Below are 25,795 nucleotides of genomic sequence, written 5' to 3'. Positions count from 1 at the left end.
GCTGAACCAATTGCTGACCGGAGTAAAAAAAAAATGACCAGACGCCGATCGAATGGAACTCGACCGCTGAAAGTGCGTTCGAGAACTGCAAACGCGCCGTCGCCGAGGCTACGTTACTCTCCCATCCGGACCCTAAGGCGAAACTAGCGATATTCACCGATGCATCAGACGTAGAAAACTCCAGAAAACTTCCATGAGGGGCTGGCAACCGTTAGCTTTCTTCTCTCGGAAATTATCTTCGGCCCAACGGAAATACAGTACGTACGACCGCGAACTATTGGCTATGTACGAAGCAGTGCGTTATTTTAGGCACATGGTCGAGGGGTGAAACTTTACAATCTTCACCGACCACCGCCCGCTGACGTTCGCCCTCGATCAGAAGGCTGACAAGTGCTCGCCGCGCCAATTCCGACACCTAGACTTCATAGGACAGTTTACGACGAATATACATTACGTGCCCGGTGAGGAAAACACGGTCGCAGATGCATTATCAAGAACGGAGGCTGTGACTGCTGCGATCAATTTTGACGACCTGGCCGCAGCTCAATCGACGGATGACGAACTACGAAAGCTTATAGCAGCAGGCGAAATACCGTTACAGCGATTACCTTGGCACGTGTCGGGTGCAAGTATTTGGTGCAACGAGAGGCGCCCGTACATCACCGAGCAGTACCGGCGGTCAGTTTTCGACTCGGTACACGGATTAGCACATCCTGGGACGAACACAACTGTCAAGATGGTAACCGAACGCTACTTTTGGCCGGGCATGCGGAAACAGTGTCGTGACTGGGCTAGAAGCTGCATACCGTGCCAACGTTCTAAGGTAAACAGACACATACACGCACCCTTAGGAACCTTCGAGGCACCGAAGAACCGCTTCGAGCATGTCAACGTGAACATAGTGGGACTGCTACCAATATCTGGGGATTTCAAGTACCTGCTCACATGCGTGGACCGCTTTACGAGATGGCCGGAAGCATTCCCCATCGCTGACATAACAGCAGAGACGGTTGCCAAGACTTTCTTCAGCGGTTGGGTGGCGAGATTTGGCGCGCCGGTAAGAATTACCACTGATCAAGGCCGGCAATTTGAGAGTTCACTTTTCAGGAAACTAACGAGTCTGACGGGTGCCGCCTGCATTCGAACCACGGCATATCACCCAGCGGCGAACGGCATGGTGGAACGTTTTCACCGGCAACTGAAAGCAGCCATAACCTGCCACAACGGAGAAGAATGGACGGAAATCCTGCCACTTGTCTTACTTGGGATCAGGGCGGCATGGAAAGACGATCTAGTAGCATCAACCACTGAGTTAGTATACGGACAATCACTCTCGTTGCCAGGGGAGTTCGTATCAGCGGGCACTCGAGCTACGCCCAACGAACCGCAAGATTTCGTCGACAACTTACGTGTTAAGATGGCAGCTCTACGCCCTAAGAATCCTCGTCAGCATGGAAGCACTCCAACGTTTGTTTTTAAGAACCTGGCATCAGCTAAAACCGTGTTTGTCCGACGCGATGCAGCTGCAGCTCCGTTAAGCCCAACTTACGACGGACCTTACGAAGTGCTTTCCCGTACGGAAAGGGTCTAGATGCTAAAGATCAGGGATAAAAGTGTTGCAGTGTCAATAGATCGCGTCAAGCCTGCATTCATCCAACCTGAAGATACACAGGAAGGCTACGTGGGACACTACTTTTCCCCATAGAACGAGACTTCATTGACACCGCTGCAGCCGGAGATCAACCTTTTACCCCCGGAAACCGAGGATGAGCAAGCAACGCTACGCAGCCCGCCCCCCACGACATCAAGAGCGACCAGGACTCTACGAATACCCGGCCACCTGCAGGATTTCGTCTTGGGTTCGCCTTAATCGTGAACTGCTCACGGCTAGTTCACTGGAGGGGAGTACTGTAGCGGGGCGAGAGGGGCGAGAGAGGGGGAGGCGAGTGACGGAGCGTGAGCGGTCAGTCAGCGGTCAACCGCTACGTCAACAAGACGTACGCACGCCCAAAGTATATTGAAGAGGTTTATAATTTAAAATAATGAGGATTATATGAAAACATAAGTCAAATGTTTGTTTTATATATTGTTTTTTTTTAAATATCAAACACAAGTACATCAGAGCCCGCTCTGGCGAGTGTAGGACCTGACGCAAGAATAAAGGCTAAAAAGGTTATGTAACGATTTATTCAAAATTTATTCAATCAAATATAATATACACTAATATAGTATTTTAATTCTAAATACAATTTTAAATAATTTTAATATGAAGCAGTTCGATATTTTGATTTTTCAAGTAAATTAATTGTATATACATCATGCAAAGTAACTAGGTACTTTACATAGACTGCAAAAAATGTTTGTAATTTCCAATATCAAAGTAATACATTCTAGAACTATATATTATATAGCACCTAAGGATTATTTTCATTATTGAATCTTAATAAATTTATTCCTTGGTAGAAATATTACTAATTTTAAAAAGGTGCTCGACATAAAAAGTTTTCGAATCCCTACTAGCAATCAACGTATGTTCAAATTTCACACGCCCATTATTTCCGAAACATGGACCGACAAAAGAAAACACAGGAGCTAACGTAAAGGGCCATAGTTTTGTCATAGCGACAAAAACAAATATTAAGGAATGATTCATAGAAATGACACATTCAAGTTGTTCTGGTTATTGCTTTTTTTGCACAAAGGGTTCCAAGGCGCACGCAAAAGTAACGATGGAATTCTGATGGAGCGCGAGGCCGGCTCTGTCTAGGTATATGAATTTTATAAAGATACACAAAGTCTGAGACGGCAAAACCGACCCTAAAATTCGCACAATTTTGATTTTATCGTATTTTTTAGGATAATGAAATATCGTTACATGAATTGTAGTTTTACATTTTGCGATAAAATTATTATTAACGTCTCTTTTTATTAAAATTTCATTTTAATCGCGTGGACCTACGCGAGTGAATCGGAGCTCAGAGCTAGCTCTGTAGAAAATAAATTATATTTATATATGATGCTTGATATTAGAGAAAGAATATGGTAGTTCTGCTATACTACGCGTTAAATTTTTATTTTCATAACAATTAGTAATATACAAATCTCAAATTTTGTTTTAGAAAGTAGTTAAAAGGAAAACAATTTGTCGTGCTTTCAGCATGTGTCGGGACCTGCCATAATTGTTGCGACGATATTACTTTTGAATGTCTTAAATCTAATTGATTTGTGTGCATTAGACTTTCTAAGAACATTTTTTTCCTCGTCGGCGTAAAACATATATAACATCAATTAACATTTTTAAAAGGAGCTTATAGAACTACATCGTTCAGACACCTGTTTGTTACTATTTGGGCGATTTTATGAATAAGTTGACTCTTTGACGTCCTCATTCTGGTGCGCAGTGAAAGATTACTTAACCACTACTTCTGACTGTGTCTCGTGTGCTATCTGGCATCTGGCCGAGGGAAGTGAGTTCTCAGAAGCAAAACTATGTACATAACTGGTTCTGAGAAGCGGTTTAGTGTATCATAATAATACATAGTTGGGCTAGTTTCACGTTCGCTGCAGCTAAAGCTTTGTTACAATTTTTCTGATTGATCATCATATATTAGGTTGTCCTAGATTTTCCTAATCTCACAGATGAATAACTCAAATAAAATCGAATTCGGACTAACGACTGTTATGTTGCTAGATTTACAATAAATAAGTATGCTTTCGTAATTAAGCAATTACGTTTCTGTAAGGCGCAGAAAACTTTGTAATGACAGTAAAAACATTGTAATTCAATACAAAAAATATTTTTAAATCTGAACCGAAACGTTTCTGGCAGCGTTTTTCAACATAAAAAATATTATTTTAGCAATAACACAAATATATATTTATTTTTAATACACATTTAAATAAATAGGAACATTTTTTGTAAGTAAAGAGTAATTATACAAAAATTTAAGAGCTAAATAAAATTCCAGATATTTTCCTAATAACATCCTGAAAAGTTTTTTGACTTATTTTGCACTCCGAATAAATACTCGAACAGTCTTTATCAGCATATCCATATGCAATCGCCTCTTGAAAGACTGTGTTTTTTATCATGTTTAAGAACCATTCATTGCTAAAACAAAATAATAATAATAATAATAAATAATAATATTTATAAATACAACTTAAAACAATACCTCGTTAATCCAATAATAATTTTATTAGAGCTGTCGGGTTCTCCTTTTGTGAAAGCATCGTTGGAGTGTTGCACTAACTGGCAAAGAGCTCTTCCTGTGCAATCCTTAGGGGGGATTCCGCGAATTTGTAATTCGCGTTCTAAACGATCCAACCACTGGTTGTTATCATTGAAAGCTAAACGTATAAGCAAAATATCACAGCTATTCCAATATTTAAATTATAAAAAATATTACCCCTTGCAAAACTGCTCATTCTTGAAACGTGTTCGACTGACAACATTTTTAATACGGAAGGTAATATAAACGCTGAAGCAAATATGGCAGCTCCTGCTAATCCTATTGCGCCCAAATTTAGATTAGCCCCTTGGAACTTCTATATACAAAATAATAAGGCTTTACAACTATTAAATATAATTATGTAAAAATTTAATTTACATTCATTAATCCTGACGTTCCGTCTATGGTCTTTTTTACAGGAATCGTTAAAAAGGGCACTGAAAGCTGCATTTCTACCTGAAATTGTAGGATAATTAGTATAATGGTTCAATATATATTTATATTATATATAAACTCTTCTTACAGCAATATCGTTGTCAGTCGTGTGAAAAGTTAAAAATCTTGGTTTTCTATTACCCCCTATAAATCTTCCCTTTAATATCTGCTCGTCGTCTAGGAGCATGTAGCTGCTTGTGGCGTTGTTTATGGCTTGTGTAGCTCCAAATATAGTAAGGCATAAACATCCAATCAGGAAGGTGCGATTTACTTGAACATTTTTATATTTCGGCATTTCGAAAATTTGATAATCTGTAATAAAATGTGACGTTAACATACTTTAGAAACTATATAAACAATAGACGAATTATGACTTGTTGCACATAAAGTGTTTTCCATTGTTATAAATCGCGCGGATAATGATTGTGTCTAAGGCGAAACAACGACAGCGATTATACCTAAATGAAACATTATATTTGTGTCTTTTATGGATTCTGAAATACAAAAGTCATAATTAGGTTGCAATATTTAATGACTTTATAAAAAACATTTTTTTTTTATTATTTTTTTCATATTTTATAAAAAAAAATTTAGATTTTAACTATGCAAAATGTTGCGACCGAACAACAACCACAAATTGTAAAATTTTACAATAATTTTAACTCTACGAACATATCAACGCCATTACTGCGTAAACGATTATCTAAGCAAAGCAATGACTAGACGTTTGATTGGTTATTTTGAGGAATAAGGGTTTTTAAGTGACGTTTTACGAACTGCCAGACCCCGCTTTGCTAGGAACGAAGCCACGGTCGAGTGTGTTAAGGATACTTTTAAATAGGACCCGAGTACATCAACACGAGGATTTTCTGGACAAGTTGGAGTCCTGAACGGAAAATATTTATGTTAAGCTTCAACAGCTTATAAACAATATTCAGGCCAAAATCAGTAACTGTTACGAAAAACGTATTAAAAATGGCCTAGCATAAAATATACACCATTTATAAAATGTGATTTTTCACACGTAGTGTAAATCTATTTTCTAATAATTATTTTTGTGACAAAGAATTAAAAAATAGTGCCAAATATAATTAATTACACTGCTGTATTTGGTAGAGTTTCATATGAAATAGTTTATGCAGCGCGATCTAATGCACATCTACACTTCCTATAGAATTATATAATCATTTATATTTGAGTAATACACATTGATTATATTCTATGTGCTATTCTTATAAAGTAATTTATTCATTTGTCTATTCAGTATAAATATTAATTTTGTTTTTGTTTTTAATCAAGAAGTGTTAAACATTGTTTAATATATTTATTGTATTATTTTAATCGACACATACACTTTTGATGTAAAACAGTTGGTATCAGCAATGAAATAATTTTACTTCTAAAAGAATAATAATAATCAAGAAGATGAGGCACAGTATTTCTTAGTCAATATTAAATTTAGTAACACAAGTAAATAAAGGTAATTATTTTAAAATGATTAATTTTATGGTAATTAAATACTTCTGAAATTCCAATAATTAATTATGTATCGCCCTGAATTATATTTATAGAAAACAATTTATATGTTTTAAACATTTTGTATTATTCTTTTTTAAAGTATTTATGTATTATTAATCGATTTACTTAATTTATTAGGTGATTAATAGATTATTTATTAACGTTCGCGGCCAAGTTCAAAGACGCGTACTTCGCGGTGCACGTTTCAAGGCAAACTGATGTACTTCTGTCGGGTCAGCTCATTTTTATCCAAAATTCTCTTTGTCTACCTAGTTGAGAGATACGATCTCTTGATTGAACGACTTCACTCGACACTTCAGCCCATTGTAGGTTGACAGCAAAAATGGAAATATCCGTCATATGCGAACATTTCCGCGATTACAGTAACTAATATTTTTCCGTTTATTGTAATTCAAGTAATTAGAGAAAAATACAGCTTCACTTCATTGTCATTTTTCACGTTGTTCTGAAACCGGTAAGTGAAAGTTCTGACGTTGAATGCACACAATTCTATAGATATTTTACTTATAATTAATCAATATAGCAATCAAGTCGTCATTTTAGGCGCCATTGGCGTTTTCACGGCCATCTGATTTTGAAGCCCCCATCGATAATTGCAAAACATATTTTTTAAAGAATACTAATTAAATTAAAATACGTAAATTACCATCAAACAAACATGTTTACATGTACATAGGTTAGTGAGTTAATATATAAAATACATTATTTTGACATTAACTATAGCAATGTGCAATGCCAGCGTATTAAGGATCTGGATGGTGACAGCCATAGGCAATTTGGCTAGTGCGGACGTCCTGGATCCAATCAGAAGAAGACGCGATCGTTACTAGAATACGGATAATAACTAAATATCCTAATATAGAGGTATCTCAAGAACCTTTTTTGCACTTTTTCAATTAAGAGGGAGTATCTGGTTATTCGAATACTCCAAATTATAGATCCTGCGAACTAAATTGTCATAGATACGATTAACTGACGAATTGTCTAAATGAAACGTGTTTCTCATAACAAAACCAAGCATTTTGAAATATTTTTCGCAGACGTCATTTAACGGTTGAGCTACCATAAGAGAATGTCGTATAGAGCATATTATATTTTATATTGACAGATATATGATTTTATTTATAAAGCTTTATTCTAATGAAGTAACGATATTCACCTTTTATCTACCAACAATCATATTAAAACACAAGTTTTAGTAGTACGTCAAAACTAGGAAATATTATGAGTCTCAGTACAGAATTTTCATCAGTAAAAATTTATATCGAGTAATTTTGTTTACATTAAAGAAATTTTTGAAGTTTCGTATGTAACGTATACAAGCATGATTGCAAAATTATTTCCAAAAAGTAATATTCATAGGTTAAATTCATTTGTCTTTTTTTTTTCAATTAACTGTTAAAGTGAATCCCACTGCAAAATTATTGATTAATTAAATTATTTACTAGTCTCTGATGATTATCGAGAAATTAAATAATTTTTCATAAAACTATTCATTTGAAGAAAATATCACTGTAATTTATTAAAATGAATATTTTTTTCTCGTATAGCTTAAAACTCTTACATTTTATATCAAAAATTATGTAAAATCTATTATTTTTCAAGAATATATTGAAGTGAAATCTAATAAATTTTGCTTATTGATTTTTTAAATATTGTAGCGTTTATAATTATTTAATTAAAAAATATTAGCAACTGCCGTAGTATGGACAAAAAGTCGACATTACTTAGCAGCTTTGCAGACTGGAACGGAGTGTTATTGCTAGCTCTCGTTGATATCTGATTATTGCAACACGATATATATTTTTTTAATTTGCTTCATCCGTTGTCAGACATTAACAGTCATTCCAGTTACATTTATCTAAATAAGGACGTAGTGCTGTTTTTAAACCACTAGGATAAGTTATTCAGAAAAATATTCTTTATACAGGTGGGGCAGAAAAAAGAGCGATTTTGAAAAGGGTGTAAAAAAAGTTGCGTGGAAGATTGCTCTGTCCTGTTGAAAAAATGTCCTCGTTTTAATTAATTCAAGGGAGTAAACATGAATATTGTTAATGGCTTATTTACCAATCACGTGATTTCTCGAAATGGGGATATCGCATGGTTCTACTGCGAGTGTTCACTGGACCTCACAACGTACGATTTTTTCTTGTGGTGTTACCTGAAGAGTACAGAGTATCAGGGTAATGCACCGTGAACAATTAAAGTCCTGAAAGAAAGGATCTAACATGAACTTGCTTGAGTCCAGGGTAAGACTTACCAGAGCTATTTTTAAAAATTAGTTATTTTTTCATTTTCATACTTACTTATCTTTAATGCTATTTTATTTAGCTTTAGATGGTGAAAATAATATTTAGAAAAATTGATTGTCTTTTTTTACAGCCTTTTTTAAATCGCTCTGTATTCTGCCCCACCTTGGTCTCTTGTTAACTAGTATCTTGCATTGAACTATAAGGTATAATAGTTAATATTTTCGGAATGACGCATTATGTGACCTAAGTAAAAGAGTTTTCATATTCTTATGGTCTGAATTAATTTTTGATCTTACTTCATTTGCTAGATCACTTCCACATTTTTTACTTCCGAAAAGGGGGTACATAAAACTGTATTATTATCATTCTCAAAAATAAGCCTAACCTTCTAACCTTCTTTATATTGTAAAATGTCCTGTCTTTCTCGATCTAACATTTTATCTTTAGTATATTGTGCCAGTCTTCGTCTAAAGAGTATTCCATATAAACTTATTTTGTCGCAATCTCTATTGTAAGTCGTCTTTTCTGTATTCAGAATAGATTCAAACTCATTTTTCAAACATTATAATTAATTTTATTCATCCTATTATTACAAATTAATTTTATTGTACGTATCTAGTAGCATGCAATAGGTCGTCAGCAGGTCGTTGTTCAGTTTCATTAGTACGTATTGCAGTAGCATGTAATCTTTAATAAATAAAACTTTAAAGTTGAAAATAGCACAGTTGAAATGCAAGATAGAATAACAAGTGCAAAAGTCACGTCGCTACTGTTTGCCGTTTATGGATAGTTTCTGTGACAGACAGACATATGTATTTTCTGTTTAATAATATAGTTTTCAGTTATTATACTATTGTGTAGCAAAATAAATAATTATGCCTTTAATAAAAAGTTCAGCATTTTACTTAATTTTTGGGTAATGCTTTTAACTTTTGCGCCATCTTTACGGTTATATGGATAATTTGTAGACGATAAAACTATACAATTTGTAATCATGGAATAATGGGTAAATTAAATGTGAGATTTTAGTATATAATTCGAATCTTCTCACCTCAGATCGCAATTGAGTTGATACTTATGAATCGCAACGATTAGCAGTCAAAGGCTGTAAGACATCAGGAAACCTAAATTTCAGTCTACCGTTTAGCGCTCACCAGCGCAGAACTCGTCCCATTGTATCCAAAGAGTGCACATTGCGCAGATACCATCGGCAAAAGTGAAATTATAAACAAACAGGCGCAACATTGGCTCCGGACGAAAGGAAAAGCTACCTGCTTCTAAATTGTCGCGAACAATGATGATGTGTCGTTATCGTTACGCCAGCGGGTTACCTCATTCGCCACTGTATTTTCTTCTCGGCATTGTAATAGATCACTAGCGTGACTACGTCAATAAAGATGCGCGTATATAAAAATGCGACCTGAAGAGTATCGCTCAGTTCCGAGTCTGAAATCACAGGAGAAGCAGTTGAAATGGCATCAAAGGTTCGAGCTGTTGGGGTGGCGCTTTTGTGTTTGTATGCTACTGTTGAAGCTGTAGCCAATAGTCATCCATCCAGGTAGTTTACTTTTTTAAGAAAGATGTTCAATGTATATTAAGAATTGATTAAATTGATATATTATTTTAGTTATGAAGGATTTCATCCGCACTCCAGATACTACAGAGTAGACGACCAGACAGCAGAAGCTTCCGAAAGGGTCGAGAACACATTGGAAAAATTCGATTCTTCAGTTGAGAGTAGCAATTCGATTGGAGGCTCTCCAGAACAAAGGACCCAACGCTTTGGAATAACTGCTTACGGAGGTAGCGGTGTTCAGGTAATATTTGGTTCAATAATTTATTTTTGGAAAAAGACTATCAATCTTTAAGCGTCCCAGAAACATTTCTACAGCACTACAAATCATCTGAAGGTCTATTGCTAAACAAATCCATTTGAAATAAACCACCAGTAGTAGTAGTTATTATTTGTGCCTATTAATATGGTGCTATAATTTTGAAATCATATTTTGAGTCATTTTTATTGATTGATGTAATATGAGCATCAATATAAAATGTGAAAAGCTTTTTATAACTGGATGAACTTTCTTACGTTTTCTTTCTTCTATAGCATTTACCATTTACGAAACACTTATGCTCGAATAATTTTGTTGTTCTTAATGAATGCTTTTTTTTAGTGTTTTGTGCTATTATTAGTGCTTTAAAGCGATCATCTGTTTCATGAAATTCGTGACTAAGATAATGGCTTTCATTTTTATCATAGTTTGACTCTCCAAATTCTGATGAGCTAGTACTATTTTTTTTTAATTTATAGGGTGCATATCCATCGGCTGGTGGTGGTCCACCAAGCATATACGGTCCAATGAAGATTGATCTGGGAGGAGTCTTATTAGGTTCTTTGATTGGATTAGGAGCTGTCCTCATATTACCAAAACTAGTATCTGCATTTTCATATTCGTATGGCGGTGGATACGGAAGAAGTATGCTATCAACATTAACTATAAAATCATCTTAGCCATAATTTAATTCATTTTCTATGTTTAGGTGTAGAAACAGACGTTAGTTCATTCACAGCCTTATTGACAAAATTAGATGAAACACTGGAAAGAAACAACGTGGATTCGTCATCGTGTGTTCAGAGAGTAGCATGTTCTTATGTTCAATCAGCTTTAGATAACATGGCTGTAGGAAATGGTACTGATGTTGATAGTTTTATATCTACCATTTCAGAGTAAGTTTTTCTTAAATAATTTTATGTATATAACTGTTTTTATGCTTAATATTGTTTTATAGTAACTCGCTCATCTCTTATATGCTGGACGGTACTGCAATGAAGCAAGCATTGGAAGCTGGAAAAGATATTAACACAGATTGTCAATCTTTGTATTCTAGATGTAAATTAGATAAGCAAACAGTTATGAAGGTGCTTTCAAATGTAATACCATCATAACACCATGTAATATCAGACGCTATTGTATTGCATAAAATCTATTTTAATGTGTAATACAGAAAAATATTTATTATTTTTGAGCATATCAATAGTGGCAGCTCTTATTTATTTAAAACATGCTTTTATTAGGTATTAACTTATAAACAATTTAATAAAATTGTGTGTATTTAATAAAAAAACTTGTTCTTATTTAATTTAAATTTATCATATACATATGTGCGCGTTAGAATGTGAGTCATCGCTATTATTATTTACACCTTGAAACAAAATTGTCTTTAAAACGTTACCGTATAATGGGTTAAGAAGTGAAAGTATAGGTTATAAATAGGACTATATAAGCTAGCAAATAATGCATTATTTATTAATCTACAAATATTAGTTTTGAAGATATAAGCCTTAGAAGTGTGATATATTTTCGTTGCATCCGTGTATACACATACTAAATGCAGAAAAAGACATAGTTCATAAAGTCAGACAAAAAATCTGCTACCAATATAAAATTAAATGATTATTTGTATATATCACAAAGCTAACAGTAAGGCTGAAATAGTCGTCTTTAAATGATGAGTATGGTCGGATTCCTACCTAGAACAGTGTATAATAAAAATATGTTAATTCAGTCGTGTATGGTACAAAAAACTTGGTAACGAAATATTTAATTTATAACTAACTAAAAAATATTGTTACTACATAGGCGTTTTTCTTATTAACAACAAAATTAAAACTTTAAAACACTCACATTGAATGGATTCTTTTGACGGTATTTTGCTGAGAATCAAACATCATCATGTGTTTATTATTCCTGATAATGTAAATAACAGCGACTTTCAATCTCAAGACGAAGGAATTACCCTATATCTAAAAGATATATAAGCTTAAATAAGACGTATTGGATTCATTTAGGTTAGAAACTTTCATTCAGAACTTTTCTACCACTCAGTTCAGCCGAGCTTGTACCAAGCCAAATATTAACCAAAATCACTGAGGAAGTCGTCGCTTTCTATTTCATGTCACAGCTAGTCCAAATAAGAATCCACCAAAATTTAAGCATTTAACCATTCTAGACGATTCGGAGACCAAGTGACAAAAAGTTACAAGAGTAAACACATTTAATTTTATACCGATAGAATTCACTTAACTCTACAACTTTATCTAAAAATATTCATAAGTTTTATATAAATTTATGTAAAATTTTATATTGGGTGATATAAATCGTAATGGAAATTTTATCAAGTAATTTGGTAAGAAAAAACATTTTTCACATTGGATGTTATAACAGATCAACGATGACATACTATTTATAATATTATGTCTTTCAGTTTTTGAGGCCAAAGGGATGTGCCTTTGAAGCTAAAATAGACACCGGGAAAGCTGGTAACAGATTATTCAAATAAGTACAATTGTCGAGTTGTATTCCGTAGACTGAGTGCTTAATGGAGAAGCTGAGATTGTCATCGCGATGTCCTCTGGACGATCCGCTGATGTCTCTAGCAATGCTGTCTTAGCATGACTCTGATCACCTGCTATCTCGAATCGTTTGATCATCTTTAGGTGTGACAAAGTATTACATCTTTTATACTCTCAATCATGGATGCGGATGTTGGTGGGCCAGTTGCATCGCTTGATTAGTCAATAAACGAAATTTGTTCACGTCTTGAAGTGTAACTTTCGAACATCATTAATGCAAGGTGTAGATGTGTGGTTTTTACGCACAAAGGGGTAGTTTTTCTGCTGCTTACGAGTGGTTAAAGTAGTCTGAAATCTCAGAGTATTACACAATTGTGGTATTGAGTTAAACCTTGTCTAGCGAGTTGTTTATTTCCTTTTAATATTTGAAATGGTCGTTTCAATAACCATGTAGTAAACGGTGCAATTGGTTAGACACACGGATATGTAATTTTACAATAAAACAAAATAACTTATCCGGAGCAAATTTATTACAATGTACATATATAAAATACATTTCATTATTTCTTATTATACAATTCGACTATTGGAAATTGTTCAAATGATTGTTCACTATGCATTCACATCGAGGTTTCTAGTCCAACCATAATCCATTCATTGGCGAGATATCTTTACCCGCACAATTGCCAAAGAAACCTCGATTTACACAAATAATTAATAAAATGCGAAATATAACTAATTTATTGTACTTCAATATTTTTGCTTCAATCACATGTCTTCATAAAAATTCGGTAATACTAATTTAGAAAACGTTTTAATTATTATATTAAAAACAATAAGAGGTGATTAATTCATCACCTTTCAGACTACACAAAACTGATCTTGGAAAGAAGCAAAAACCGACGCTTGGAATGGTGTTTGATACAAATTCATCTAATAAAATGTAGCGCAGAGTGAAAGCCGAATGAATTGCATTACTTACTTTTCTTATTATTCGTATTTTTAGCTATTCGCATCGATTATAACACCTTTGTTCGTTCGAGGACGTGATATGTTTTTGCATAAAAATCCAAGGTGTAGTTAGATCAGCTCATAGGTGTATAAAACGTAGAAATTAAGACGAATGTTGTTAACCCAATAGGTTCAACAGCGGACTTGCGAACGCCATTGGTTTAACGTCAGGATGAGGCTGAAACAATTATATTTAGATTAGTATAATAAAATATATTGATTAATCAAATTTTTTAAAAGCTTCTAAATTATTGACTCAAAGTAATGGTAATCGAATTGAGGCTTGTGGAATTTGCCCTAACATTTATAAATATCCCACAGTTTATCTTATTTTATTATTAGTCTCATCATTCTATTTACGAGTTTAGCATTAACTAAATGGTTGAGTTTCATGAGTATATAGCAGCATCGAACTTGATAATGCTTACAGTACTAAAAAAATATTTGAACATATTTTTAGTGTTAAGGAATTTATGACAAAATCATTTTTTCTTCTTCATAAAACTTGTGCATTCATCAAGTTAACATTTTTGCTACACGGAATGTCTTTATATAATATTTCAAGAACGGAGGATGCAAAACATATTTCTCTTGTACACTTATTAGAAAACATGGTGTGATTGACATAAAATGTAGTTCGTCAGCCGTGTGAAACTATGTGAACATCTACATTTTATCTACAGAAAGTTATTTATTTTGTACTAAAAAAAAAACATTATAAGTATTAATACTAGTAGGTATTTCTGTATTGAACTTCAAAAAAAGTAAATATTGAAGACTTGCTATTATATCAAAAAACGCCTATTTACAGTTATTAGAAGTAAACATGTGATAAATAAGTTCAGGAATTTTTCGAATTGACCGCATATTTGATAATACTTCGCTTATCAAAATACTTATTATGATAAGTGTACCACAATAAGTTGAAAAACTGATATGATTTATAAAGCAATACAAATATACTAACCACGGCCTCATAAGACGTAAACTTAGGAGTCAAATCCTCGCCAGTCATAGTAATAAATGCTCCTTTATTATCCATGCTATCGCTGTAAAGCAATATGAAATATATTATTACTAGAGCAATCATTTATTTAAAAGTAAATCTTACCAATAATTGGGCGCTGAAAACACAGTGATACACTTTCCATTGTGCGTCACTTCATAACCTTCATTCTTTACCTCGTGACTTCTGATTATGTATTGCAAATTGTTCAGCTTTAAGAAGTTTTCGGTTATGTCTGGTCCGAAATGACAGCCAACTCCTCTTTTACTGGGCGCTCGGCCAATACCCGGTTGTGGATCAGACCACAGCAATTCACACATAATACCTAAAAGATAATGAATAAAATAATTAATATTTAAGACCGAATTAGATAAAAAAGTTTGACTAACCTTCGGCGGGAGGCTGTCTGTTTCTATCGATCGACGCTATATCTTTCAGGGTGACGTTGTCTTCCGAAAACAACCCACCGTGCATGACTAATACTTTGTTATTCAAACAGTGAGCTAGCGGTAACCAGTTGTACACTTCTGTAAACAATTCGGCCATCACTTCGGAATATTTAGCCTTTACTTCTCCTTCAAAGCCGTACATTTGGTTCATCGTTGACGATTCATGATTTCCTAAATAAATAATTAAATTCGTGAGTAATGTACTATCGTAGAGAAATAGCAATTTAGAAATAGTATTTACCTCTAGACATGAAAAAGTGATCCGGATACAAAAGTTTGAAGCTAAATAATGTGAAAATGCATTCAACGCTGAATGATCCTCTGTCGACAAAATCGCCGTTGAACAGATAAGGATTCGTTGATGAAGGCAAACCGTTCAGATGGAAAATGTTCATCAGGTCATAAAACTGACCGTGAATATCTCCGCAAACGGTAAACTTGTTCTTGGGAGGTATTGTGACGTTCACTAACGACGGTTGTTTTTCGAAGTAGGCTTTGATATCTACCAGAATCTGTAAATTAAATAAAATATATATAAAAAATACAATAAATGTCATATAAATTTGCATTGAACGACGATCGACTTTGTAAGCATATCTCCTGTGCAACTTTTTCTGGGACTTGTACGTCTCCATCAGTTCTTTGACGAATTCGAGTGTGACTTTTTCATTCTCTAGCTTAGGTCCGTCGTATTTATCTTCGATTGCTGTCAATTAAATGAAAATATAGTTATGATCAGATATATTTTGATTGAATTATTAATAAAATACTGACTCATTGCTTCTAAATTTAAAGTGTCAAGTATTGACTTGTGTTTTTGGTCTCCCGCAATTGCCTTCTCGAAGTTCATTTTCGTGACGATTTTCTGACACTCTAAATACCTATTAGAGACACTATCGTCGTTAGGACGCAGCTTTGTAATCTAAAAAAAAATCAATGAAGTAACTATTTGTACGGATGCAGTATTATTTAAGTCTTCAGCACCCCAAATGAAATAAGTATCTTTTTAAATTTAACTCGTCTTTCCTACACATAGTTTTAAATCCAGTTATAGTCCTTTAATGCTCTAGTTAAAATGAGTTTATACAACTTGTGGTTAATTACCGGACATGGAAAAAGTAAAGGACTTATTCCACAGTTAGAACTGAACAACATTGGAGTCTAAGATTAGTGATTTTAATCGGTTGGAGATATTTTTGTCAATAATATCAATATTTATAGAGCAAGAGTGTTCACTAAAATCGACAGGTCTTAAAAATGAATGAATTTCATGAAATTTGTGATTTCAAAAATGATAAAGACTAACAATTACAAATGCTTTTGGTTGATGACTAAATTAAAATTTTCTGGCAGTAAGAGAAAAAAGTTTGTTCATAGAAAAAAGTCGAATGTAGTTTTGTAATACAGTGAGTCCTTGACTAAGTCGAATTTGTATTTTTTTAATTTCACCGTGCTTTGTATTGTTGCGAATCTAACACGATACCAAAGTTTGGATAACAGGAGTCAAAGAAAACAAATTTAAATCCAGTCATACATATTTCGACAAAGAAATTTTTTCACAGTATCAAAAGATACTTGGTGAAAATGCAGCTTGAGATTGCAAAATCAAACCAAATCTAATTTACCACAACAAAAACATTGCTAGCCGTTACATGGAAATCTAAATGAAGAGCATCGGTAATAGGTAGAAAAAAAATTGCAAATACAAAAACCTACCATTTAATATTTTATTGTTAGTTGAAAATGCACTAGTCATGTCATGTAATAATAATGAAAACATAAAAATAATTTTCCTTCCTCTGAATACAACCAATGGATGTATTACATAGATTGAAAAGTATTGTCTATGGACAGAATGTCAAATTGTTAGCGCAATTCTGGGGAGTACGACATTTATAAAGCTGTTAAAGATATTGTTAATGCTTGGAATAAAATTTCTATATCTACGATGGATAACATATGGAATAACCTCACTACTCAGTTGGTCAGAGTTAGTATGCCAACTGAAGATATTATTAACAAACTAGATGGAATGACCAAAGAATTAGATCTAAATCTGAAAGACGATTTCGTTTATAACGTAAATGAGTTAAGTTCTGATGAACTTGAGGACAAAAGAAAAGAATACTTTTTTCGGAAGAACAGTAATAAAAATAACCGATCAAAGCAATTTTTAACCAAGATGGCTTAATATTTAAATATGGCCTAGAAGAATTTACGAACATGTTAAAAGCATTGAATGATGCTACTGCATGCCATACGTTAATTTATGAAGAAAAGGGCCACAAGGACAATATTACATACATTTAACTAGAAACTAAAAATACATGTATGTTTTTTTCTAATATGTACTTATTTGAATAATAGTTTATTTTATATTCCATTGTCTTAAATGTATGTGTGTAGGAATATTTAATTTTAACATATCCTTTGAAACTATGAAAATTGTGTTGAAAATTGCCCGAATTTAAGTTTTCTTCTATTTACCTGAAAACATTCAGATGCAGTTAATCACCTAAGTAGAGGACTTACGGTATTTATCACAAAGAATCTTGAAATTTAATAACATATTGTTCACGAGATTCTTTAAAATTATATTGAAATAAAAAAATGAATTTTTTAATTCATTGTTTTGAATACATTTTAGATTTATATAATTAAAAAAGAAATATATTTGGGGCATTGAAGACTATTTTATATTTTAAAGATACATGAACATACATATTCAAAATCTTTTAGTGCTAATTTGAATTTGCCGAGCGACATATGAGCGGCGGCCCTTCGATAGTACCCTTTTAAGTAGGTTCTATTGAATTTTATGGCGTTGGACGCATCTGTTAATGCGTATCCGAAGCATTCCATTCTAAGGTAAGAAATGCTTCTATTAGCGTAATAAACAGCATTCATCGGGTCCAATTCTATACATTTGCTATATAAGGTAATCGCCTCGTCGTAGTGTTGATCTGAAAAAAATATTAAAATCAATTAAAACATGATAAATGCTAGCTGCAACAGGAGTTAATCCATGCAAGCCGATCATCGTTTTATATAAATATGAATATTTAAGGTGTACTACACGTGCATGTCATAGAGAAACCTCTACTTGCTATCATAGAAGCATTGTTTGATGTGTGATATAACTAAATTGAGCATTTAATGACCATTAAGTATAGATGCATCGTTTTGTAATATGATTTGTGATGAAATGCTTAGTAAAAATTGATAATAAACATGGATTGGATTTGTTATGTTAATTGTAGGGAACAATGGAGGTTAGGAGGTTCGGCGTCAGATGACATTTTGAGGTTATGTGTGTGTTACTTTTGAACAGCTCGTTGGCGTCATTTTTCAGAATCTCCGCCTCCTCCTTGTTCTGCTGAATAACCGCATCGGTCGCTTCACCTCCTACGCGCTCTTCAGACATGTTGATCGCACTCCGAAAACCTGCGGCGAATGAAGCGATACCAACAAAACAAACTCAACTGCAGCGCCGCCAACATAAAACATGTGAGTGCTCGGTGCTGCCAGCGTTGAAAATTTAATTGCATTGCGGAAGATACAATGTGTTTTAATACAATGTTTTAATAAATGGGAGAATAAAAATAATGTCCTATTAAACACATAAAATTAAATTCAGTTCAGCAATGATCAGAAAACTCTAATTCAACATATCTAACCCCACGTCGGACACAATATTGGCACCGGTGAGTTCGGGCGAAATGCGCCTGTCAGGCGAAGGTAAAACAATCGTAATTAATATACATTAAATTAAATTTTAGTATTATAAAAGTAATCACTGACCTTCGAGGAGCTATTTGAAAAAAAAAATTTGTTGCAAAATAGAACGAATTTATTTTCCAGAAAATTAAAAAAAAAATATTAAAATTTCCGATCTACTAACAAGATTGACTTAAATTGTTAGTTGAATGTTTGATAAAAAATTGTTTTATTGTAGTGCAGGGTTCAGAAGACGAGATGGCTACAGTTCAGCAGAATAGGGATATATTAACACAGTACAGCACGTTCCGCCAGTGGCGTAGCTATGGTGGGGCGGAGGGGGCGGGCCGCCCCGGGCGGCACTTGCTTGGGGGCGGCATATTCGCGATGGGATCGTCTAGTGTGGTTCTTAACCCTGAATGCACTAAAACATATATAAATCCACGAATAACAAGATCTTAATAATAACTAATTTATTATTTTAAGAAATGCTGATTTTATGACCCTGAAAAAATTGTATGGGGGGGGGGGCGGCAATTTTAAGGATCGCCCTGGGCGGCACATACCCTTGCTACGCCACTGCGTTCCGCAGACCATATTTGCATGAGCCAGGTAGATTGCGGTGTGAAATCTTTTACATTCATAATTTGTCATCCTTCTGAAACCCGTTTCTGTGGTTCAGATTGAGCATCTACGTCTTTTGGATGCTGAAGGGGGTGAGTTTTTTCGAAAATCATCAATGGGAATAAATATTTTCAGTCGCATTTGGAGACAGGTGGAGATTCTAACTGTTTTCACACTTCTCCAACTATTAGTTGGTTGACCAACGTTTTTAGGAAACCTCTTCTACGCAATGGTTCCAGTTGATGCTGGGGTTTATAACTTGAGAATTGATAGCACTCAAATTCGGCATTGTGAAAAATATCACCATTGGCCAACACTTGACGTTTCGGCTCACGCTGTAAGTAATGCATATATGGTCTGCAGTAGCAACGCTCCCCTTGGTGGAATTGTGGAAAGTTATCATCTCTGGCTTTTTTTGCTCTCCGGATTCAGGATCGATGACATTATTGGCATAAAGTGAAGACACATAAATCACGTTCCTCTTTACTTACGGAACATAAGACTCCAAAGTCTTCCCATCACTGAAACCAAACATGCTGGTGTATTGTTTCTTTCCATTAACCGAAACATTTGGTGTGGGCAACTGTCTTTTAGTTTTGCGGACAGTTCCAACATAGGACAGCTTCTATTTTTTTAAATCACCGATGAACCAATTATCACCAGTGATATTAGGACCAGATTCAAATAAGGGCTTAGCCATTCTTTTCACGACTTCACTTGACTTATTGCTGACACAAAGAGGACCTTCAGGCTGTTTCATAGCAGAAATCATATACATGGTAATACATGGCATGCAAAACTGATGTCAATAGCTACTTTCATAAACATAAACAAGAATAATTTCAGCCGCAGTTTTTCTTCAATGAACGTTAAACACATTCTACATGCAATAGTCCTGGCAAACTATTGCCTGTTTGCTAGTTGACATGTTAGCTCAGACGCCTTAGACCAATTGATTGTTGGCTTTGAACTCTCAAAAACGATTCTTTTTCTAACATTTCTAAAAAATATGTAAAGCATAAGTTTATACGTTAAAAGAAATTGTGTAATCCCTATATTATTTGTATCAGTATTACAATTATGATTTAAAATCTGCAAATTTTGATTCTTAGGAAATATACTTACATAATTCAGTTTGCTTTATGCATAATTAGTATACATGTATGAATATAGATGATTCATAATTTAAATAATGCATGTCATTGTCATATAACCAATTACGTAGATTTATTCAGGTGTTAATGGTTACATAAACTAGTTTTTGATTGATTTTATCTGATCTTAATTTCACAATGGATTGCTTGTCAAGATTGTTAATTTTATTTTATTATCTAGATTGACAAAATCATTCATAACGTGAATGTTATTACATAAATGCATATTGCATTATGTTTCTAATATGATAGAAAAATAAAATAAAATAATATTTTTAATCAAAATAACATAGGTTATTAACAAATATAAAGATTCGATTCCAAGTTCGTTTGCTCTAAGAAAACAACTTGTAAAACTGTACATATTACTTAAATGAACTCTCATTTATCAATCTGTATTTGTTTACATATATACTCAAAGACACCTTTCAATTTTGCAAGTTTTTAGATACATCTACTACAGTTTACATATTAATGTGTTTTAAATACTTTAAATATTGATTATTAAATAAAAATCATTTAATACTCAAGAGGAATAGTTTTTTTACGTGTTACAAGTTACTATACTATATGAGTTTACATTCTTATAGAAACATACATAATTTAATTATAAATATAAAGTATGACAACAGAAATAAGTTGTATTTTATTATATAAATATAATAATTTAATTCAATATTGTTGATGTGTCATTGGTAGACATCGACGTTATAAAACAATACACCTTATATAAGGTGCATATCTTAATCATTAATAATTGAAGTGAATTCCAGATCAGATATTACACATTTGTCATCAAAAAACACATTATCTACTGTGTAAACGAACAGTTCAAAGGATTTGATTAGGCATTGTATTCTTGATATTACATAAACTCCACTATATATAACGAACGAATCGAAGAAGATACGTACTTGGAATCCAAGAGTGAATTCGAAACAACCTACAATGTTCATCCCACTATTTATTTCTTTGATTGGGTTGGCCAGCAGTCAAGTGATTGTGGACGGACAATGCAATCCAAACGTGCCGGTTCAATCTAACTTTATACTCACAGATGTAAGTATTTTATTAAATTTATACAAAAAATCATCATGTGTATGTATATAATTAAACGAAAATGTATTTCAGTACCTCGGGCTTTGGTATGAGACACATAGATATGAACAGATTTTCCAAATCGGAGGTGAGTGCGTTACGGCTAACTATGCATTAGGAGACGAAAATGTGACGGTTGTCAATCGAATGGTTCTTTTGGGCAAAGAAGTTGATATTGTCGGCTCGGCTGCCATTGATCCTGAAGCTAATGGTGGTGGAAAGTTACTCGTTCATTTTCCATCTGTTGGTAAGTTAATATCAAGCATATTTCACACATGTATTTAAAGAATATTAATGAGTTCAATTTTATATACAGGTAGGACATCTCCTTATTGGGTATTGAGCACTGACTACAATGATTATTCTTTAGTATATACCTGCAATAATTTGCCATTTAACAAAACAGCCGGTGAGTAAATTTGGTAGTTTATTACATATCATCATCTGTATATTTCTAGTTGTAATTAAGGTTTTAAAGAACTATTTTTTTATTTAATTGCCTTTGATTTGTTAATTATTCTTCAAAGCCCAACATTTACACTTTTTACTTCTTTGCTTAATATTGATTAATACTGACTTTTAAAGTGAAACATTAATTTTACTTATTTAAAACATTAAGATAATCTGATTTTCACTACAAAACCAGACAAATTGATTGAGTGCTACTTACCTACCGTTTATGGAAACAACTGTATCTGTTGTATTTAATATGACTCATTTTATTTTCAGTTTCAAGCTGGGTTTTGACTAGGAAACCTGAACTGAGTGCTGAAGCTTTGAATATTGTCGATAAAATCATTGAGGATACCGAGGGTCTTGAATGGTCCAAGTACCATGTGACTGATCAAAGCGAAGATGCATGTGAACTCAAACGATTTTCTATTGGAGGAAATTATTAAGTGTATTATATTTTCTTTAAATTAAACTATTGAGGTATTATTGTATATAAATCTTTATGATAGAAATTAATTATAATATAAAGGATTACATTTGTATAAATATCTGTAGTATGCAAAAATATTTTTTTTAATAAATTCATAAACCTCTAGTGATTATTAAACAGAATGTTATTAATGATATAAATGTGTTATGGATTGACCTTCCTTCGCTACAAGGCAATCCATGCTGAATGACCGGTTTCATGTTCTTCCAGTCTAAATCAGTGGTTTTGTTCATATGTTTGCTCAAGTATTTATCGATGGTTAACGTATCAATTGCTTTCAAGAATGGCTCTCTGCTAAATATTGAGGAGCTCACTGAAATTAAATATAATTATAATATTTATAGCAAATAGTAATTAGGCGGTAAAATCATACATACCATTTAATATATTGTTATTTGAACTACACAACAATACTATTGAATATGAATCGTAATTTGTATCCAGAATCCAATAGTTGCTCAGCAATTTGTTTTCTAAATGCATAAAAGATGATATATATAATAATTTAAGAAAATAATGTAGCATATTTAATAGTAAAGGTATACCGTGGCATTGCATAACCAATTTGCTGTCGTTTGCATCACCAGATTCCTTTACTTTCATCAACGTATTATAATTTATTTCAACTCGACTGTTTCTAATACTTTCATTTATTAATTCATAATGGGTGTCGTTAGTTACTTTTATAATGCTTTTAATATAATTTTTAGTTTCTTCTTTGCTATGATAAATTTCGTACCAATCGCCAGAATACTATATTACGTATGTAACATAACATATTGTTAGTATTGTTACATTATAAATAAATATATACTATATATGTATGTATATATATATTTTATGTAAATTATCAAGTTTTATTTATAAAAATGATATAATTAATAATAAGTAATATTAAAAAATACCTTTTCTCTGTTGAAATTCTTTATTACTGATACATCAGGGCAATTTGAAGGAATTTTTAGTTCACAATAAGCAACGGCGATCAACGTTAGAATGTATATATTTTTAATTAACATTTTAGTTTAATTATTTTGATAGCAAGAAAATAACTAGACCAACAAACCACTACTGATGATTGTTCACACACCTTTGAACTTTTTTTTGCTTGCCTTATATTTATAGAGACGAGTATTGCCAGTAACCTCAAACATATTTTTTGTAAATAACGAAACCATGATTTTTAATTGTGAAATTAAAGGTTCTTATAAAAAAATATTATTACGGTTAAAATTAATATTTTTAGCACTTTATTACAAGGTTAATTAAAAACGTCAGTTCATAGCTTTTTGCTGGGAGCGTTGAGATACAATTCATTGCATTCTCGACGTAGCGTATATTAACTTTTAAAGATACTGAGAGGTGGTGTCGACAATCCATAGATGCTCGGTGATTTTTAGTTGCGGTCTGTAGTGACATAGAAAGTCACAATTGCATCTCAGATACGAGTGGAATGTCAGTGCTCTCTTTATACGAGCCATCTAGTTTCTCAACGAGATTTTAAGATGCAAGGATGTTTTAGGTGATAGCTATGAGGAGCTGGGACAATTTATGTGTGATGGTGCAGATTTACTTTTGGTGTATTCAGCACTAAATAATTTTTAGTGTTAAAATTATCACTCCGAGGAGAAGTCTAATGTGTGTTTTTTTCGTGCGAACTTGACATGATGTTTAATTGGTGCTCGCAGGACCATAAATGATATACTAGGCTGCTTTGTTAGTTGTATTGTATTTCTATGTAGCAATAATAGGCATGCTCGCCACCACTACCACGCAGTTTGCGAGCCGGCGGTACAAGAATGTCTGAGCGGGAGTTCCCACTCGAATTGAGCCAAACATCTATCGGTTTTAACATTTGTAATGACCACTCCCAAAAAAATTAGAACAATTAGTGTACTATTTCGTGAGCATATATTAGTATATCTTTTCGTAAACCAATAATAATAAGTGTATATATATATATATATATATATATATATATATATATATATATATATATATATATATATATATATATATATATATATATATATATATATATATATATATATATATATATATATATATATATATATATATATATATATATATATATATATATATATATATATATATATATATATATATATATATATATATATATATATATATATATATATATATATATATATATAAGTGTGTTTGTATACGTATGCATATGAGTACATATTCAAGCTCTTGTATAGTATATGTATTTGTGAAAACCTGGCAATTTATGATCGTCGAAAGTAATTTTTTGGGAGAGTATATTTTTATTATAAGCCAGTATATTTTTCTTAGTTGCTTTATTTTGCTTACATCTTCCATTTCTTTAATTTTGTTTGCTTTTATCTTCTATTTGTTCAACCATGTAATGAGTTTCATACCTTTCTCTGGCAGTTTTTTAAGTAATTTTTATGTAATGAGGTAACACCATGGTGCTTTTATAAACTTTTTACATTATTGTTGATTTGATATCTTTACATTTAGAAGATTTTAGTCGTGGGCTAAATTAAAAGGGTGCTTAGAGATCTTCAATTTTTTCTGAAAAAAAAAACAAAAATTATTATTTATAGAATTAGCCAACAAATTATGTATTATAATAAAAATATACTTGATTATTTGTAATTTATACTTAAATAAACGAAACTAGAAATAACAAATACATGTGTATAATTTTTATTATAATAATAATAATGAATTTCTATCATGATCTGTCAAATAATATCACAATTAATTAATTTTACAATTAATTTAATATACCATTTATAAAATATGCCGCCCCCAAGCAAGTGCCGCCCGGGGCCTGCCCCTTTCACCCCCCCCCCATAGCTACGACACTGATTGTAGTTATCTCCCCAAAATCCGATATATTTGGTTTATTTGCTTTTGAAGAGTTTCGCTGAAGCAGCGCGTCGGCCATCCGAGGCGACACTTTTTGTACTGAGTATATATTAAAATTT

The 25,795-nt window shown here is 32.9% G+C and overlaps 4 protein-coding genes and 1 long non-coding RNA gene across 5 annotated transcripts; 2 read left to right on the top strand and 3 right to left on the bottom strand.

Annotated features, from left to right (window-relative positions):
* Positions 1-1,030: 1,030 nt before the first annotated feature.
* LOC148233046 (uncharacterized) lies at positions 1,031-5,905 on the bottom strand. The gene is made up of 5 exons (XM_088190739.1): positions 4,756-5,905; positions 4,611-4,688; positions 4,410-4,548; positions 4,176-4,350; positions 1,031-4,111 (listed from the first exon to the last, which is right to left on the bottom strand). Exons 1-5 carry the CDS (start codon positions 5,002-5,004, stop codon positions 3,946-3,948), a joined length of 807 nt encoding a protein of 268 aa, XP_088046865.1. The 5' UTR covers positions 5,005-5,905; the 3' UTR covers positions 1,031-3,945.
* On the top strand, positions 1,912-11,502 carry Desi (DM4/DM12 domain-containing protein Desiccate). The gene is made up of 7 exons (XM_088190738.1): positions 1,912-2,025; positions 2,115-2,172; positions 9,917-10,016; positions 10,086-10,275; positions 10,770-10,935; positions 11,000-11,186; positions 11,249-11,502. Exons 3-7 carry the CDS (start codon positions 9,931-9,933, stop codon positions 11,403-11,405), a joined length of 786 nt encoding a protein of 261 aa, XP_088046864.1. The 5' UTR covers positions 1,912-2,025; positions 2,115-2,172; positions 9,917-9,930; the 3' UTR covers positions 11,406-11,502.
* Positions 11,503-13,324: 1,822 nt separating this feature from the next.
* On the bottom strand, positions 13,325-18,733 carry PpD3 (protein phosphatase D3). Its single transcript, XM_088189283.1, has 9 exons — positions 18,600-18,733; positions 18,000-18,241; positions 16,053-16,200; positions 15,863-15,984; positions 15,520-15,790; positions 15,219-15,449; positions 14,935-15,154; positions 14,791-14,872; positions 13,325-14,001 (listed from the first exon to the last, which is right to left on the bottom strand). Exons 1-9 carry the CDS (start codon positions 18,700-18,702, stop codon positions 13,942-13,944), a joined length of 1,479 nt encoding a protein of 492 aa, XP_088045409.1. The 5' UTR covers positions 18,703-18,733; the 3' UTR covers positions 13,325-13,941.
* Positions 18,734-21,675: 2,942 nt separating this feature from the next.
* On the top strand, positions 21,676-22,923 carry LOC148233043 (apolipoprotein D-like). The gene is made up of 4 exons (XM_088189914.1): positions 21,676-21,832; positions 21,905-22,118; positions 22,188-22,280; positions 22,601-22,923. The coding sequence occupies exons 1-4, from the start codon at positions 21,722-21,724 to the stop codon at positions 22,768-22,770; spliced, it is 588 nt and encodes a 195-aa protein (XP_088046040.1). The 5' UTR covers positions 21,676-21,721; the 3' UTR covers positions 22,771-22,923.
* A 97-nt stretch (positions 22,924-23,020) lies between these two features.
* LOC148233042 (uncharacterized) lies at positions 23,021-24,214 on the bottom strand. The gene is made up of 4 exons (XR_015810408.1): positions 23,720-24,214; positions 23,360-23,567; positions 23,192-23,287; positions 23,021-23,127 (listed from the first exon to the last, which is right to left on the bottom strand). It is a non-coding gene; the product is annotated as an uncharacterized LOC148233042 (long non-coding RNA).
* Between the last annotated feature and the right edge of the window lie 1,581 nt (positions 24,215-25,795).

This window comes from Plectrocnemia conspersa, unplaced genomic scaffold (assembly GCF_051122295.1).
Source record: "Plectrocnemia conspersa isolate PC_06_02 unplaced genomic scaffold, ASM5112229v1 ptg000008l, whole genome shotgun sequence".
NCBI classification, from domain to species: Eukaryota; Metazoa; Arthropoda; class Insecta; order Trichoptera; family Polycentropodidae; genus Plectrocnemia; species Plectrocnemia conspersa.
Note: the sequence above shows the minus strand (reverse complement) of the source record. Positions and strands in the feature narration are given on the sequence as shown.

Bases quoted from the DNA above. Each gene is read 5' to 3' on its own strand.
- LOC148233046 (XM_088190739.1), bottom strand. From the start codon at position 5,004: ATGTTAACGTCACATTTTATTACAGATTATCAAATTTTCGAAATGCCG. The intron at 4,689-4,755 runs GTAAGAAGAGTT...CTACAATTTCAG, and splicing joins CGACTGACAACGATATTGCT to GTAGAAATGCAGCTTTCAGT. The intron at 4,549-4,610 runs GTAAATTAAATT...TTTTGTATATAG, and splicing joins GAACGTCAGGATTAATGAAT to AAGTTCCAAGGGGCTAATCT.
- Desi (XM_088190738.1), top strand. From the start codon at position 9,931: ATGGCATCAAAGGTTCGAGCTGTTGGGGTGGCGCTTTTGTGTTTGTAT. The intron at 10,017-10,085 runs GTAGTTTACTTT...ATATTATTTTAG, and splicing joins GCCAATAGTCATCCATCCAG to TTATGAAGGATTTCATCCGC. The intron at 10,936-10,999 runs GTATGCTATCAA...TTCTATGTTTAG, and splicing joins TGGCGGTGGATACGGAAGAA to GTGTAGAAACAGACGTTAGT.
- PpD3 (XM_088189283.1), bottom strand. From the start codon at position 18,702: ATGTCTGAAGAGCGCGTAGGAGGTGAAGCGACCGATGCGGTTATTCAG. The intron at 15,791-15,862 runs GTCGATCGTCGT...TTTAATTTACAG, and splicing joins ACAGGAGATATGCTTACAAA to ATTCTGGTAGATATCAAAGC. The intron at 15,450-15,519 runs GTAAATACTATT...TTATTTATTTAG, and splicing joins TCACTTTTTCATGTCTAGAG to GAAATCATGAATCGTCAACG.
- LOC148233043 (XM_088189914.1), top strand. From the start codon at position 21,722: ATGTTCATCCCACTATTTATTTCTTTGATTGGGTTGGCCAGCAGTCAA. The intron at 21,833-21,904 runs GTAAGTATTTTA...AATGTATTTCAG, and splicing joins CTAACTTTATACTCACAGAT to TACCTCGGGCTTTGGTATGA. The intron at 22,119-22,187 runs GTAAGTTAATAT...TTTTATATACAG, and splicing joins CGTTCATTTTCCATCTGTTG to GTAGGACATCTCCTTATTGG.